General features: G+C 36.3%; 1 protein-coding gene and 1 non-coding gene across 6 annotated transcripts in view; both read right to left on the reverse strand.

Annotated features, from left to right (window-relative positions):
• The window catches only part of AFTPH (aftiphilin), a 67327-nt gene that overhangs the window by 2828 nt on the left and 47446 nt on the right, over nt 1–17053 (reverse strand). For 2 of the 5 annotated variants that reach the window (XM_037736175.1, XM_037736176.1), the window contains exons 6-9: nt 16514–16636; nt 10335–10395; nt 8648–8821; nt 4051–4174 (exon numbers count right to left, since the gene is read on the reverse strand). In XM_037736175.1, coding sequence (XP_037592103.1) covers nt 4051–4174; nt 8648–8821; nt 10335–10395; nt 16514–16636 — 482 coding nt within the window. The remainder of the gene's footprint in view (nt 1–4050; nt 4175–8647; nt 8822–10334; nt 10396–16513; nt 16637–17053) is intronic. The other 3 variants (XM_017522139.2, XM_017522141.2, XR_001823076.1) reach the window with 3 other exon arrangements.
• LOC119470153 lies at nt 11106–11215 on the reverse strand. The gene has a single exon (XR_005199028.1). It is a non-coding gene; the product is annotated as a U6 spliceosomal RNA (small nuclear RNA).

The following is a 17053-nucleotide window of genomic DNA, read 5'->3' on the forward strand; positions in this document are numbered from 1 at the left end:
GGTTTCACCTTGTTGACCAGGATGGTCTCGATCTCTTGACCTCGTGATCCACCCGCCTCGGCCTCCCGAAGTGCTGGGATTACAGGCTTGAGCCACTGTGCCCGGCCGAAAAATTAGATCTTACCAAAATTGAAAGCTTTTGTGCTTCAAAGAATATTATCAAGATAATGAAAAGACAACCTGCAGAATTCGGGAAGATATATTGAAATCACTTCTCTGATAAAGGGTTAGTATCCAGAATATACTTAAACATCTTATAACCTAACAATAAAAGACAAGTTATCTAATTAAAATATAGACAAATGGCTGGGCTCATGCCTGTAATCTCAATACTTTGGGAGGCTGAGGCAGGAGACTGCTTGAGCTCAGGAGTTCAAGACCAGTCTGGGACAACATATTGAGACCTCATCTCTATTAAAACAAAACCAAACCAAAAAAGGCAAAGGATCTGAATAGATATTTCTCCACAGGAGATATACAAATAGTCTACAAGCACATGAAAAGATACTCAATATCATTAGTTATCAGGGAAATAAATATTCCCTGATATTTGCAAACCAAAATATCAATGAGATACCACTTCAAACCCACTAGGATGGCTATAACCAAGAAGACAATAACAAGTGTTGGTAAGAATGTGGAGAACTTGGAGTGTATGTTATTGGTAGGAATGTAAAATGGTGTCATCGCTTTCGAAAAGTTTGGCAGTTCCCCAAAAAGTTAAACTTAGAGTTCTTATATAACCCAGCAATTCCACTCCTAAGAGAGTTGGAAACATTTGTCCACACAAAAACTTACACAAAAAAGTTCATAGCAGCAACATTACTCATAATAGTCAAAAAGTGAAAACCCAAATTATCAACTGATTAACTGATAAATAAAATGTGCTATTTCCAATGAAATATTATGCAACCAAAAAACAAATACTACAACAACATGAGTGAACTTGAGAATGTAACGCTAAGCAAAAAAACCCCAGACACAAAAGGCTGCAGACTGTAGAATTCCATCTATATGAAATAACCAGAAAAGACAAATCCACAGAGACAGAAAAGCAGATTAGTAGTTGCCAGGACCTGGGGAATGAGAGGGATAAGGAGTGACTGCTAATGGATACAGCGTTTGTTTTAAGGGTGATAAAAATGTTTTGGAATTAGTGATGACGGTTGCACAACCTTGTCAATATACTAAAAACCGGTGAACTGAACACTTGATGTGTCAATTTTATGGTATGTAAATTTTTATCTCAATAAAAAGGCCTAAAAAGGAATAAAAGATCTATTCCTATTGGCACTATTTCTTTGACCTGCATAAACTTCAGTTAGAAGTCTGTGGCTACTAAGTAGCTGTCACTAGTTAGTAGCGATTTAGAGTAGGAAATAATTTTCCTCCATATTAGAAAAGGTAGGCAAGAAGATGGAACTGTTTTAAAACTAAGAATTTGCATTTCTTTAAAAAACTCAAAGTGAGAAGTCCCTTTCACAACCTGTGTTCCAAAAGAGGATATATATTTCCCTGACACAGTCAAAGGCACTTAGTAAAGAGTACTGGATTTGGTTTGGTCCATGTAAAATTTCCTCTACCTTGACCACTCACTGTTTAACTCCTTCTTACCCTACAGTCTATCACAATGCCTTTTCACTTTATATTCTGCTTATGGTCAATAGCCAAGATTTTGCTGAGCTTTATTTTTTTGCGGTTTACTTATTCAAAAGAAAAGTGAAAGAAAACCTAAAAATAAGATATTAAAAATGCTTTCTGAAGTTATGCCACCAGCCTAACTCTTCTCTGTACAGTTGAGAATCACTCATTGGGACATTTTACAGTATTTTAAGACTTTACTAATGGTAAGACTTGTGGGCATTTGTACTTTTAGCATTTTCAAATGACATACATTTCTCAAAACAGAAAATATAAAGTTGGCAACTTGTTGTCTCTTCAATTTATTTTGTTTTAAAAATGATGCTGGACAGGTCCTAGAGAGTAACTTGATACAGAATCAACAGACATTGACTTCAGGATACTAATACTATAGTATTAGTTCATTCCCTATTAGTACAGAGCAAGAGAAAAAAATGAAAATAGATTCTTAAAGTGATAGGGCTTGGAAGAGTTCTCTAGATTCCGCATGTTTCAAGGATGAGTTAAAGAATTAGAGCAAGTTAATGTGGTTTAGAGCTCCTCCTAATGGCAAAAAATGAATTCTCATCATTGGGATTTTCAAAACTACTATAGCTCTTTGGTTTGGTCAGTGAGACTGCAGGGGAAACAAAGTGAGGAAAGAGTAGAACGGTCACAGAAAGAGTTGTCCTGAAAATAGCAGGGGGAAATCCAAACAAAAGCATTCTTTTTTTAAAAAGTCAAACGTGCATTAGCTTTTAGTTAACATATACAAATTTCTCACCCGTGTTTTTCCATGAGAGGAGTTTCAATTTGAAGAAATGATTTAGTTGGAAGGAGAAAAAATTAGAACACAAGAATAAAAATCCATATAGCCACATTTACAAGTAGGTTCATTGAAGGGGAGGCTTTAGCACTGCCAGGTGGCATAGTGCAAAGACATGGGGCAATGAGAACAATGGAGAGAACTGGCAGACAAACAAGGATTTACATGCTTCAAAGCCATTCCAGGGAAAACCAAGGGTAGTATACAATTATAAAATGTATAATAATGTATTTCATAATTATAAATATTAATGGTAATAAGAAATATCTGGGGGAATAAAAGCACGCAAAGTTTAAAAGACAATGTAAGAATTCAAGTAAAGAGAGAGAAACATTTATTATTCATAAGAAAAAAGGCTTTTTTAAGGCCGGGCACGGTGGCTCACGCCTGTAATCCCAGCACTTTGGGAGGCCGAGGCGGGTGGATCACGAGGTCAAGAGATCGAGACCATCCTGGTCAACATGGTGAAACCCCGTCTCTACTNCAACATGGTGAAACCCCGTCTCTACTAAAAAAAAAAAAAAAAAATACAAAAATTCAGCTGGCATGGTGGCATGTGCCTGTAATCCCAGCTACTCAGGAGGCTGAGGCAGGAGAATTGCCTAAACCCAGGAAGCGGAGGTTGCAGTGAGCTGAGATCGCACCATTGCACTCCAGCCTGGGTAACGAGCGAAACTCCGTCTCAAAAAAAAAATGGCTTTTTAAAATGGATGTTTTACTATAGAAGAATCTATTTAAAATATAAACCTGAATTTAATATGTGATTGGCATGTATTTTTTCAGGAGAAAGAGCTATAACACTTCTTTCAAATTGGTCAACTAATAGGTAAATAGTTACACTTTAAAATGTTGATGAATCACGGATTTGAGATAGCAGAGTTGGCGTCCCAATCCACCAGATTTGCTTTTGCACTATTGATTTCCTGGTTCAGAATACCTTCCTGTTAGAAACTGGCTTAGTCTTATGGTTAACAATAATTTAAAGCAACTGATTGTTCTAGTGCCTTATCATATAAAACTAAAGGTTTCTGAATCCCAAACACGTGGCCCGAGTGAAATTCCATGCCTCTAGTTCCAACACTGGGAGATGGTAATGGCTTTTCTATAGGCCATGCCTCTGATGGGCTTCTAGAAAGCTTGGTAAAGTAAGGCTTTACGTCCCAAATCAGAGGTGCATGTCAATGAAAATTCCAAGAACCATCTTAATCTGTAAGTAAAAAGAACAGCCTAGGTGACTCCAGGATTATAAAACTGGGTTCCCAAAGATGATTTTCTCAGTAATTATTAAGAGAAAGGGAGAGTGTTTCTAGAATGGTTTTATGATCACAATACTTAATCAGAATAGTCTCTACAAAGTAGGGGAAATAGAAAAAAAAAAACCCACATCTGTCAACATTTGCCAATCTCTTAATGAAATAATTCTGCTCTAATAAAGGCATAATTAAACATAATTTGATACTATTTTCTGTACTTAGCATCGACTGACTTTTATAAAGCAAATTGTAATACAGTATGTTGAAGTACTGCCAACTTACATGCTTTTTCCTTTGGGCCGGTTTAACTCAGAATTCAAAATTTGGGTATAATTGACACCAACTGTTTACCTGGTAGATGTGCTTGTCTTCTCTACTGTGGACATGAGTCTCGCAAATGCATCAGTGACTTTGAGGCTTGAGGTGGAGATTTCCAGCTTAGAAGTTGTTAACTCATACAATTCTGGATCCACACCTTATAGTATAAAATGATAGTCAGTGATGGCAGGCTGCAATGGCTTACCCAGTTAACCACAATCCAAGATGCGAAAGGCAATATTCTGTAAACATCTGAGTCTTTTACAAACACAACATATCTTTAGAGTACTGCAATTACTGCATTTATTTTTTTTAATTATAAACGCTACTTTTTGGAGTTTTTATAAAACAGGAAAATGCTTTTCAAATTCCATTTTGGAATGAATATATCCTTAAGCTAGCATTTAAGTAGCAGATGCTACCCAAATACTTCCAAAATTTCTATCTGCTATATAAAACTCCCCAAATTTGGATTAGAATGTGATATGAAAATTATCAATGTTTTATAAATAGAATGCACATGATTTGTTATATGACATCCCATTTTTCAATTAACTAATCTCATTTTAAAAATTTTCCTGTCTCCTCACCTCTCTAACCATTTTTTCTCTATTTTCTTCCACAGAACAAGATTTAGATATGGTAAAAGATCTGGTTAAATATATCATGACTAAGGACTAATCATAGACATATACCACATTGTTGTTTCTTCAGGTTAGAGGTGGGGAGGGTAAAAGATTTTCAGAAAAGGTGAGTAAGTACTACTTTTTGACAAAATGAAAATTCTTGTCTACAGGGTTAATTATAATTCTGTAGTCTCACATCTGAATCTGGCAGTCATTAGTTCAAATATCTTGTTAGTGTAATTCAGAAGGAAGCTCAGAGGGTTCGATTTATTGCAAAAATTGATTTAAAAACTCTTCCCCATCTGACTTCATTAAAATATACATATAACTTTGTATATTTCTCATGTAATACAGATTTATAGCAATGATGACAACAAAAACATTGAAAAGAACAGTTAAAAAAAAATTTTTTTTTTTTTTTTTTGAGACAGTCTGTCTGTCGCCAGGTGACAGGCTGGAGTGCAGTGGCAAGATCTTGGCTCACCGAAACCTCCGCCTCCTGGGTTCAAGCAATTCTCCTGCCTCAGCCTCCCGAGTAGCTGGGACTACAGGTGCATGCCATCACGCCCAGCTAATTTTTGTATTTTTTAGTGGAGACGGGGTTTCACCATTTTAGCCAGGATGGGTTCGATCTCTTGACCTCGTGATCCGCCCACCTTGGCCTTCCAAAGTGCTGGGATTACAGGCATGAGCCACGGCGCCTGGCCCAGTTTAAATATTTTAAACTCAAGCTACACTTTGGATAATAAAGATATTCAGAGTAAGCCGGGCGCGGTGGCTCACGCCTGTAATCCCAGCACTTTGGGAGGCCGAGGCGGGTGGATCACGAGGTCAAGAGATCGAGACCATCCTGGTCAACAGGGTGAAACCCCGTCTCTACTAAAACTACAAAAAATTAGCTGGGCATGGTGGCGCGTGCCTGTAGTCCCAGGTACTCAGGAGGCTGAGGCAGGAGAATTGCCTGAACCCAGGAGGCGGAGGTTGCGGTGAGCCGAGATCGCGCCATTGCACTCCAGCCTGGGTAACAAGAGCGAAACTCCGTCCCCCCCCCGCCCAAAAAAAAAAAAAAAATTCAAATAAAAAAAAAAAAAAAGTTCTTAATCCTATACTCTCCAGCAAATAACTTGAGAAAAAAAGTTCATGAGTTGCAGGGAATCAAAATTCTAAGGAAGAATGTCTTACTGCTTCTGCAATTTTTACTTATTTCTTAAAAAAAAAAAAATGCCCTATAAGATCAGCAAATAAAGTTATATATAAATGCATATATTTACAAGTTTTTTCCTTTTAAGATATGTTAAGGTTAATTAAAAATCATAAACTGACTTCTATTAACCTTTACAGATGTAAACACAGATCTCAGATGTTCACAGAAATCAGACAAGCAAAAGCAACTTCCACAGTTACGAAGTCTAACAAGGGAGGAAGGCTATAGAAAATGTATGTTGACTCTCCCAAGTTCTCAATATTTCATTAAGGTACAGTTTCAAAATATACTTTAAAAGGACTTTCCTTTGTGTTCCTGTAATAAGAATATGGGTTGTAATTAAAATGTAAAAGATTGTGTATGTCTATAAAGGGACCAAATGAGCCCAAAGTACTTTCTTCTCTAAAGGCTGGATTCCAGCAACCACAAAATTTAAGTTGATGTCTAATGTATAATGCAGAATACATAACTGCATTCTGACTGGCAACAGGAAAGTGCTAGTAAAAACATAGTTGGGTTTATAAAATACTGGCCACTTGGCTGTCAAACAGTAAAGTGGTAGATTAAAAAAAAGACAAAAAAAAAAAATAAATCACACCCCCAATTAACTCCCATCACACCAAAAAAAACCCCAAAACTATGATGAGACTTTTCAAAAACAAGACAACTATTTACTGTAATAATTAGAGAGTAATTTTTTTATGGAAGGCCTTTCTTTTTAAACAGAACCTTAATGAGGCATAGTTTAGTTACATAACTAAAGCTAGCCAACCAAGTTCTATGCCAACCTCCTAAGTCTCACACACAAAATAATTAAATAACCGCAAGCTAAGACGAAATGACTTTCCCAGAAACAAGTCAGAAAAAGTGCAAGCAAGTGGTGAAATGGAATACTAAGGAAGGTGTTGATACCTGTAGCTTGATGGTAAGTTTTAACAAAACCCAATAGCAATAAAAAGAAGCCAAAGCAAATATACAGTAATCAAATTTATATAGCAGCTAGAGCATATTAATGAAAATATTGAACAGAAATATTTAAAAGGCTCCAAAGTAATGAGAACTGCATTTGACCATGCTGATTTCACTTCCATTACAGTTCTAAGCTTCTGAAACCGCTTGCTCTTCTTGCAGCTGTGTATACTGAGCCTGATTATCAGGTCATTTCTGTACTTCTTTATATAGCCACGTTATTTGTGCTCCTATGAATGGTTTTTAAATGAGTTTGAAATGTAACCAAAAATTAAATTTAAACCAGGTTTTTAGGCATCCAAATGAAAAACAGTGACCTCATTCAAATTATAATACAGTTTATGACAAAACAAAGCTGAGAGCAAATTTAAAATGGGAGCTTAATAATTCTTGGGAATACAGTAGTAACAAGGAATAGGATATACATGTTTTTGGTTGTCCCCCCCACCTCCCATTAAATATTCTAAAATGTCAGACAACTAGCTCACCCAGGTCGTTGCATAGATCAAATGTAAATTTAGAAGTAATTTAAGTAAATAGTACAGTATCATTTTGATGTCAAAACCAGACACAGATTGGTTTTTCATATACTTGCAAAATCTTGAAAACAGTAAGAATGATAACCAGGGGCTTGGATTGAGGAACCAGTCATTCTATACCAAATAACCTTGGAACTTCCCTGCAGTAGAATCAGATTTCCATAACCAGATCTCAAGAAGGGTATCCTGGGTCCCAGGCTCACTCTTAGCTGACTCTTTTAGTCTCCCCCATCCATATTCCATCATGGCTGCTAAACTGTTGGAAGTGAGTGGCAGCATTATCTAGTAGAATAGCACAAAACCAGCGAATTCTCAGGAACCAGGCTAGTTGTGAAACTGGCCACTAGTGGGGACAGAAAGGGACTCTCAGTATGCATTCTGGGCATGGGCATCTATACTGCACCCCAACAGCTGTCTGGTGATCAATGGGCATGATTACCAGATCACATGCTGGGACAGCAGTTATTCATTAAAATCATATTAAATAAAATGTAAACATAAAAATGCCATTATAATTTTAATCTTTTATTCAGTTAGAGAATGACAAAAGTACATTAGTCCTTTGGTCAATGAACTGAACTTTCGTAGGGCTGAACATTAATTTAACAGGCACTCCAGTAAGTTTTAATTTCTAGCTTTTAGTATCTCATAGCAATTATTTTCTACTATTAACTTTTGTAACATTTTTTTTTCTCCCATGGAAAACTAACAGTATACTTTCTATTTAAGAGCTACATAAAAACAGAAATAGTTCTATGTGGGACTATATACTTAGTGCTAGACTCCAACATTTTGGAACCTAATTATATATTTAGCAACACTAATAACTAACTGAATGCTATAATTTGGAAAAGTTATATTATTATAGGCACTACAATGTAAAGTCATCTCTGTATACTAAAATATTCTATCTCTAAACTTTTGTTTTTTCAAATTTATAGAATAAGCTTTTAAAATTAAGCATATAAAATATCACATTTTCCACTTAGAGGGAAAAAAACCCAACAACCCTGGCTTTAACTGCTTAAGGACATTAGGGATGTTTTATTCCTAGAAACTACTTTCAGCTTTGAATATTACACTCAGAGAAAGTTTTCTTTGAAATACATTTCACGTAAGTCTTTTTTTTTTTGGTAATCAGATACTAGAAAATAACAACAGATGAAAGAAAAGTATTAAAAAGACATTATAGCGAATACAATCTACTTGTTTCCTTGTTTATAGGAAAGTCAAGTGATGTGGTCATGCTTTTAGTAAATAAACTAGAATTGTGGTTTTAACACTCTGCTGACCTGGGATTGTGGTGTTGCTGCTAGAGCTACTGTCATCCACGGGCCCAAAGAAATCAAGGTTCAGAAGAGTGGAACCTCCACTAGCTTGAAATTCAGTGACCGTGTTGGTAGGCAGCCACACAGAAGGTAAGCCAAGGGAGGAGGGGTTATGTGTAAAAAGGGGTAAGACACACACTTGAACATGCAGGTTATAATTAGTAATCATTATACATTTTAAAAATCAACATTAAAACAATTGTGTACAGTATTAGTTTTTCATTACTAAGGACATTTCTAAAGTAACAATTTAATTCAATGTACATTTTCTCATGTACAATGTAAATAATGTAACACTTAGTAAGGTTTTAGGAGTTCAGTTCTTTCAATCAAAACTGGAAGCCATACCAGAAAGACCAAAAGGAAAGCGTACCCGTTAAAGGGAAACAATACTTTAATCTCAACCCAACATTAAATCACTGTACATGCCCAAATCAATGTTTCATGTTAGTAATACTGGTTTCTAATTAATGCTTTTTAAAAAGTGACAAAGTTGTCAGTTTCAGGACACGCACCAATATGTTAACTTAGTTTAAAATAAAATTAAAGAAAGTCATAACTACCCTACCCTGATGTGCAACCTCAAGCTGTACTGTTCCCCTTTAACTCTGAAACAGTAATCAGAAATAGTATACATTTTTAAAGAAGTTGTTTGTTAATTAAAAAGCATGATGATTGGACTGAAGACACCAGACAACAGCAAAAAGTGCATCCAGGCTTTCCTTCAGCACTATATTAATTCAATTGGATGCTTTCCAGATATCCTAGGACCCCACTAGAAGGTCAAGCTGATGGTGTTTTTTTTTTTTTTTTTTTCCCCCCACTTATTTTTTTTTTTTTTTTTTTTTTTTTTTTCCCCCCCCCACAATGGCAATAATTGCCAATTAGACAATGCCAGATGTTTTAGACAACGGCTTGAACAACTTAAGCACAAGGAGTAAGAGCAATTACATCTTGGGATCCACTTAAAACTTGTGGTGTCAACACTAGAAACTAGCATTGGTGTGTTACTTATTTTAAAGAGCCCACATTACATTACTGGAATAAGTTATTCCTTTTTGAGGATTTTCTTTTAAAGCCATAAGTGAAACCAATTATTTTAGAACTGCCTACTAACATTTGGAAACACGCTTTAGAAAAGGATCGTAAAATTTATTTTCTATTTGCACCTATAGTGCTCTATAAAATATTAAATCTGAAAACTACTGTGAGTCAATAAACATGGATCTATGCACATTGTTTTTGGTTAAATAATTGTGCTTTGTGCTTTGAAGCAGCCTCTAGCCACAAGACTTTGCATCCAAGAAAATTCCATAAATTAAAACTTACAGAAAAAAATTCAAGGTAATTGGTCCTAGCTAAAATACCTTTTAAACTACGTAGATATTTGTAAAAAATAAAGCTTACTTTTGACTTAAAGAAACTAAAATTTTACCTAACTACTATTACCTATGTTTGAACATGAATACTGTTGATAATAGTAACAGCTGGTTTCTTGAGCAATTTCTATTCAGAAAGAAAGCCTGAATTTCCAAAGATAAGAATAAGTTATGTTCAAACAAAAAAGGAAATCAGCAGAGAGAAGTTTGTCTGAACTTTGTAGCTTTCTTAACTCTAGCTCTGGTGCTAGAGGCTCTACGGAGAGACGTACCATCTAAAGGGTTAGTAAGGCCACTGCTACTCCAGTCAAACTGGACGGGTGGTAGAGACTCCTAGAGTTGAAAACCAAAAAATCAAAATTAATCAGTACAGGTTGTAGCAACGTAAAGAATCCTTAAAAAAAAAAAAAATTATAGCAAGACCATTAGGCAACAAAGTACCTAAAGACAAAATTAGGATAATTTACAATTTCAGAAGGTTACCTGCAAATATTAGCACAAACTGAAATTGTAAAATTTACAAACAGTACAGGTTATTGACATTTAAAAACTTGTATCTGGGAAATGAAATTATCTTTACATTTTTAAACAAATTTATGAACGGATTCTATGTCAAGATTTCAATCTATTCTCAAATCGTGATTTAAACTATTAGCTTGATTACAATAAAAATATTAAAATTTAAAACATGCCTTTTTTTCACTAAAGTGATTAAATTTAAGTGACTAGCAGCTTAAAAGTTCTTAATACAATAAAGTACCACATTGAAAGTGAGGAGAATTGGTTTATTCAAGACAGAGTAACCACTAAGTAAGTAAACAGTAATATGCTCTTGTACAGTGCAGTTAATTCAGTTGGTCTTCTTATAATATAAAACAAGAAGGTTCAAAGTCCAAGGTCTGTCTGGTTGCTTACAATTTTCCAAATTTTGAAGAAAATTATGGGCAGATAAACGAGACATTTTTAAAGTGTTGATTTAAAATATCTGTTTTAATTAACTTCTTTAACTTAGAAATTACTTACTAGATACCAGAATTTAATTTTGGACTGGATATCAGAATTTAATTTTGGGTATCATCTTTGTACAGGGGCCATGCTAATCACCTCTGTACCTTGCCAATTTTTGTAATGTGCTGCTGAACTGAGCGCAGAATTTTTAAAACAATACACTAAAGGGATGCTCAGAGCTAATTTGACTATTCCAAGGGTTTAAATTTCATAACTGTCAAACATATAAAATAAGCAAATGGTAAATTTAAGATGGAAGGCAGTGCAAAAACATTTTTAGAATGAGCATTCACATTTCATTTTAGGAATATTTTTAAAATAAAAAAATGTTGGTTTATTTTTTCTTTTGGAGGTGGTGTTAAAATAACCTGTATTTTATCAGAATTTTGATACCAAAATGTTATCTTTTTTTGGACATCACTTACCACTACGCTTTATTGTAAGGTAGGCACTGTACGATTAAAGCTTTATATTAATTTTTTTCTGGGTAGGTAAGGTCACTTGCTGTTTTCTATAGGAAAGGAGCACGAATCAGTTATTTTTGAAAAGTCTAATCCCATGATATTATAATATGACTGTCTGGATAACTGGAATACCAATGACAGGCAAATTAATTTATGTAATCAGTCTCCAAAAATGAGGTCCAGCTTGAAGCACAAGGTATACACTGAGTAAAATACTAACATTAGTTAGTGGGTGCCAGGGGTAAGGGATGGTTGTCGGGTGGTGACTATGTGTTCTTTGTGGTGATGGAAGAGTTTTGTATCTTGACTGTGGTGGTGGTTACATGAATCTACCTATGTGATATAATGATACAGAACTATATACACATACGGTGCCAATGTCATATTCCGGTTTTTACATTATAGTATATTATGTAAAATATAACCATGGGGGAAATTGGTAAAGAGTAAAAGGCACTTCTCTGTCCTATATTTGTAACTTCCTGTGAATCTATATTTCAGATAAAAGTTAAAAAACTGCTGCTGAAAACCTAGTTTATAACGTACCTGCACAGCTAATAACTATTTAGAAAAAACTGTCTGTAGCTGATCTTAAAAGCAAACAAACATCTCTAAGCATTCTAGCAGATTCAACTTATTCTACTTCTAGATCAGTGACACCTCTGGTCATATTCAACACTGAATAAATGGACAAAATCTAGGTTTATCCAGCAACAATTTCTGGATAAATGGACCAAGTTCTTTCATGAACACATTCTATCTGAATGATGTCAAGTAGCTGGGTGCTTAGAGATATTTCAATGATTTGCTGAAATCCAAGCTTCTCAAATAGGGTTATGGTATTTTGGAAACAGCCAAAATTATAATAATGAGGTGATAAACACAAATCAACATTTAATGGAAATGAAGAAAGTGAAAAACAGGATACTGAAGCGCAAAACAAGACTAAAACTAATGGTGTTCACAAGTATGGAAACTCAGAGAAATCAGTAGGCAAATAAGGTCATAATAAAAAGAACAAAAACATGGAGACAGGAGACTGGGATTCATGATTTTGGGAAAATCACTTAGCCTTTCCAAATACATTTTCTTGCTGTAAAGAGTGAGCATGGTGGCCAGGCGCCTCGGCTCACGCCTGTAATCTCAGCACTTTGGGAGGCCAAGCTGGGTGGTTCACCGAGGTCAGGAGTTCGAGACCAGCCTGGCCAACACAGTGAAACCCCGTCTGTACTAGAGATACAAAAATTAGCCAGGTGTGATGACAGGTATCTAATCCCAGCTACTCAGGAGGCTGAGGCAGGAGAATCACTTGAACCCGGAGGCAGAGGTTGCAGTGAGCTGAGACTGCACCATTGCATTCCAGCCTGGGTGACAGAGCGAAACTCCATTTCAAAAAAAACCAAGTGAGCATGGAACTAGATAATCATTTTTTCTTACCTAAAATACTCACATCAGGCAGTCTAAGAGCAGTTGCTAGTTGTGACGAGATGGATAACTGATAGAGTGTTGATCCTACTCAGCGCTGACTAAACTGTGGTTAAAGTATTGACCTAATTAACTATGAGGGAAATCAGTAATGGTCACAATGATGTGACTTTGAAATTCAGCAGGTAAAAATTAAAACACATACACACAAAATCCCCAAAAAGGTCTAATTACTGTTTTTTACCCTTAAACCATCTTTTTAAAGTATCTTAGAAAAAAATATTATTAATAAGTTGATAAATTTTTAAACAAGAGGTGCAATAGTTATGAGATCAATGAATACAAGCCAAGTTGGAAGAAAAAAACAAACTCAATGGGTACCAAAATTGGGATAAAATAGATCCAAAAACCTGCAGTCATAATGGGAATTAAACAATTGTGCTGGTGCTAAGTTTGAAAGCCACTATTGATTCTAGCACTAAAGCCTAGGACTGTTCCATCTAAAATAAATGACTAGTAGGAAGATGTAACTTCCTTCCTGCATGGCCAAAAAGTAAAATTATACACACACACACACATATATATATATGTGTGTGTGTTTGTGTGAATGTAGCATGCCAATGAAGAATGGTAAGAAATATTTCTAGGTTGGGTGTGGTGGCTCACGCCTGTAATCCCAGTACTTTGATCACTTGAGGTCAGGAGTTCGAGACCAGCCTGGCCAACATGGTGAAACCCCGTCTCTACTAAAAATAAAAAAATGAGTCTGGTGTTGTGGCACATCTCTGTAGTCCCAGCTACTTGGGAAGCTGAGGCAGAAGAACTGCTGGAATTCGGGAGGTGGAGGTTGCTGTGAGCCAAGATCGCATCACTGCACTCCAGCCTGGGTGACAGAGCAAGACTCTGCCTCAAAAAAAAAAAAAAAAAAAAAAAAATATACACACACACACACACACACACACACACACACACACACACACACACACACACATATATATAATTTTTTGCAAAGAGATTCTTTAGGAAATGTACTTCAGATGTTCGTTAAAATTTTTTTGAGGCAGGGTTTTGCTCTGTTGCCCAGGCTGGAGTGGAGTGGTATGAACACAGCTCATTGCAGCCTCAACCTTCTGAGCTCAAGCAATTCTCCCACCTCAGCCTCCCAAGAGGCTGGGACTACAGGCTCATGCCATCATGCCTGGCTAATTTTTGTGAGGCAGGGTTTTGCCATTTTGGTTGGCTAGGCTGGTCTTGAACTCCTGGGCTTAATCAATCCACCTACCTTGGCCTCCCAAATTGCTGAGATTATAGGCATGAGCCACCATGCCTACTCTGTTAAATATTTTAACCTGAGTCAGAGGTATGGTATCAAGCAAGGACCATACAATTCTGTGATGGAGGTCAGGCATCTTGGCACAAAATTCTAAACTGACACATTTTTCATTAGATCATGTGGACTACATTTTGTCAAGCCATAGTGAAACTATATAAGACAGATAAGCTATGACTAAGATAAAATACACAGTAAGATCAAATCAGAGGCAAAAATGACAGGCAACAGCTAACTGACACAATAAGCAATAGTTTACGGGGTTGTAAAGTGGAAGTGGTTAGATGGATGAGGAAGCAAAACTAGGAACAAATGGTCTCAATAAGAACAGCTCCATTTTCAGTAAGTGTACCAAGCAGTTATTCAAAATACCTAACACTGTAGCAATAAGAATGCAGATAGAGGCAGGTATAAAAATGTGCTATAATTCTGAAGTATGCATACACGGGGCAGAACTGGGAGAGCAGTTTATAGCCAGAGGGCATATCAGGGCAACAAAATCAAGGTAACTAAAGACAGTCTACCTTCGGGCCCAAGCCACCTTGTCTGCTGCCCAACCATCAAGGCCAGGCATTGTAAACACCAAGGTCCTCTGGCCCACTAATTCAGTGTTAGTAATAAGCTAGTTTTGAAGTAATGTTTAAGCTATGCCCAAGTATAAAACACAGTGGTACACAGCAGTAACATTAGATGTTTCTTGAAACACACCTAAAATGGCAGAACCTATGCTTTACACAATTTTTTTTTTTGGTCTTATTTTTGTTTACACATTTTCTAAAGTATGTTCTTCAAAACATCAACTCTGCAGGTGTTACCACTCCCCTCTCCTCTGGTCTCTGCAAAAAAAAGGTCCTGTGGCCAAGTAAATTTGAGAAATGAATTAAAATTAAATAAGCCATTCACTGCAAGACTGTTTAGTGTCCTTAATGTGTGTTGTGATCTCTAAGGATGGTTATGGGGTATGATATGAAGTATTTCCCAAACTTACTTTACCCTGGAACCCTTTAGTGGACCATCTTTGGGGATTAATGTTCAATGGAAACACATTTTGGGAAAGGCTGTCCAAACATACACTTTTTGTGTTAGATACAGTTAAAGATGACATCTAAGGTTAAGAAATGACAAAACATAGCAAGAAATGGTAATATTCACTTAAAAATACTAATCTTCTAAAAAAAAAAAAAACAATACTTAACCAGCACTGAGTCAGTTTCTAACTTGATATGGAAACAGTACAAGCCCAAATGACCCATTTTCCCCAGATAAAAAGTGAGAGAAGACTTCATATTAACATATTAATCTGAAAAAAAATTTGTGCTTAAGTGTGCCAAGAGAGTAAAAAATATGAAAGGCAAGACAGTTTTCTGGCTGAGTGTGGTGGCTCACACCTGTAATCCCAGCACTTTGGGAAGCCGAGGTAGGTGGATCACCTGAGGTCATAAGTTCAATACCAGCCTGGCCAACATGGTGAATACCCTGTTGCTACTAAAAAACACAAAAATTAGCTGGGCATGGTGGCACATGCCTGTAGTCCCAGCTACTCAGAAGCCTGAGGCAGGAGAATCACTTGAACCCAGGTGGCAGAGGCTATAGTGAGCCAAGATTGCACCATTGCACTCCAGCTTGGGAGACAGAGTGAGACTCCATCTCAGAAAACTGTCTTTTTTTTTTTTTTTTTTTTTCATAATCCATAGATTGTTTAAATAATTGTTTTGCTTAAACTCTAAAAAGAAGTTTAAGGTAATAAACATACCTAACCTTTACTTACTGCTTTATAAAATTTCACAGGATTCCAGAAAAAAAAAAAATACACATACAATGGCAGACTTATAGAGTTGGTGTAAATAGCGTTTCCTCCCAACTTTTTCTGTTGAAAATCCAGCACTTACCAGATTTGTGTCAGCAATTATCACACAACATTCAGACTGTAAGGGACTTTGGAGATACCTGTTTTAAATCCCTCAATCTATAGGTAAGAGACGAAGGCCTGCACAGGTTTAAGAACTTATCCAAATCACCCAGTTCTCAAATTGTGCTTTTCTGTTTTTGAAAATTAAAGACAATTTGTTCATTGTATTCCAAGGGATGTTAATCAAAATCATGTCCATCATTAAATCAAGCTTTAAAAATATTTTTAAAGCAGTCATAAATGAAGGAAAAAGGCAGTATGTGTGGATATATGTGTATATACATGCATAAACATATTTATACAAGATATTTTTACCTGGAACTGATCAGATGTACATGTGTTCATATCTGGTGACATGGTGGCTGTCTGACCGATGGAAGCTATTTTTTCTGCAGCAGAAAGTGGTTTCAATGGTTCCTTGGTGGGCTCTAACATACCCTGAAAAAGGAATATTAACCTTTAATGGGGGTGGGGGCACAGCCTATAAACTTAATCTATCAGAAAGAAGAAAGAAAAAAACAGGTCACTTGGAAAGTACTGAAGACAAAAAGGAACTAGTCTTAATTTTTTTTTTAAGAGACAAGGTCTCACTATGTTGCCCAGGCTGGTCTCAAACTCCTGACCTCAGGTGATCCACCTGTCTTGGCCTCTCAAAGTGCTAGGATTACAGAAGTGAGCCACCACACCCGGCCTAAAACACTTTTTAAGTAAGAAAGATAGATGTTCAAGCCGGGCGCGGTGGCTCAAGCCTGTAATCCCAGCACTTTGGGAGGCCGAGGCGGGTGGATCACAAGGTCAAGAAATCGAGACCATCCTGGTCAATATGGTGAAACCCCGTCTCTACCAAAAATACAA

The sequence above is a fragment of the Cebus imitator genome, unplaced genomic scaffold (assembly GCF_001604975.1).
Source record: "Cebus imitator isolate Cc_AM_T3 unplaced genomic scaffold, Cebus_imitator-1.0 Scaffold23, whole genome shotgun sequence".
Classification (NCBI taxonomy): Eukaryota; Metazoa; Chordata; class Mammalia; order Primates; family Cebidae; genus Cebus; species Cebus imitator.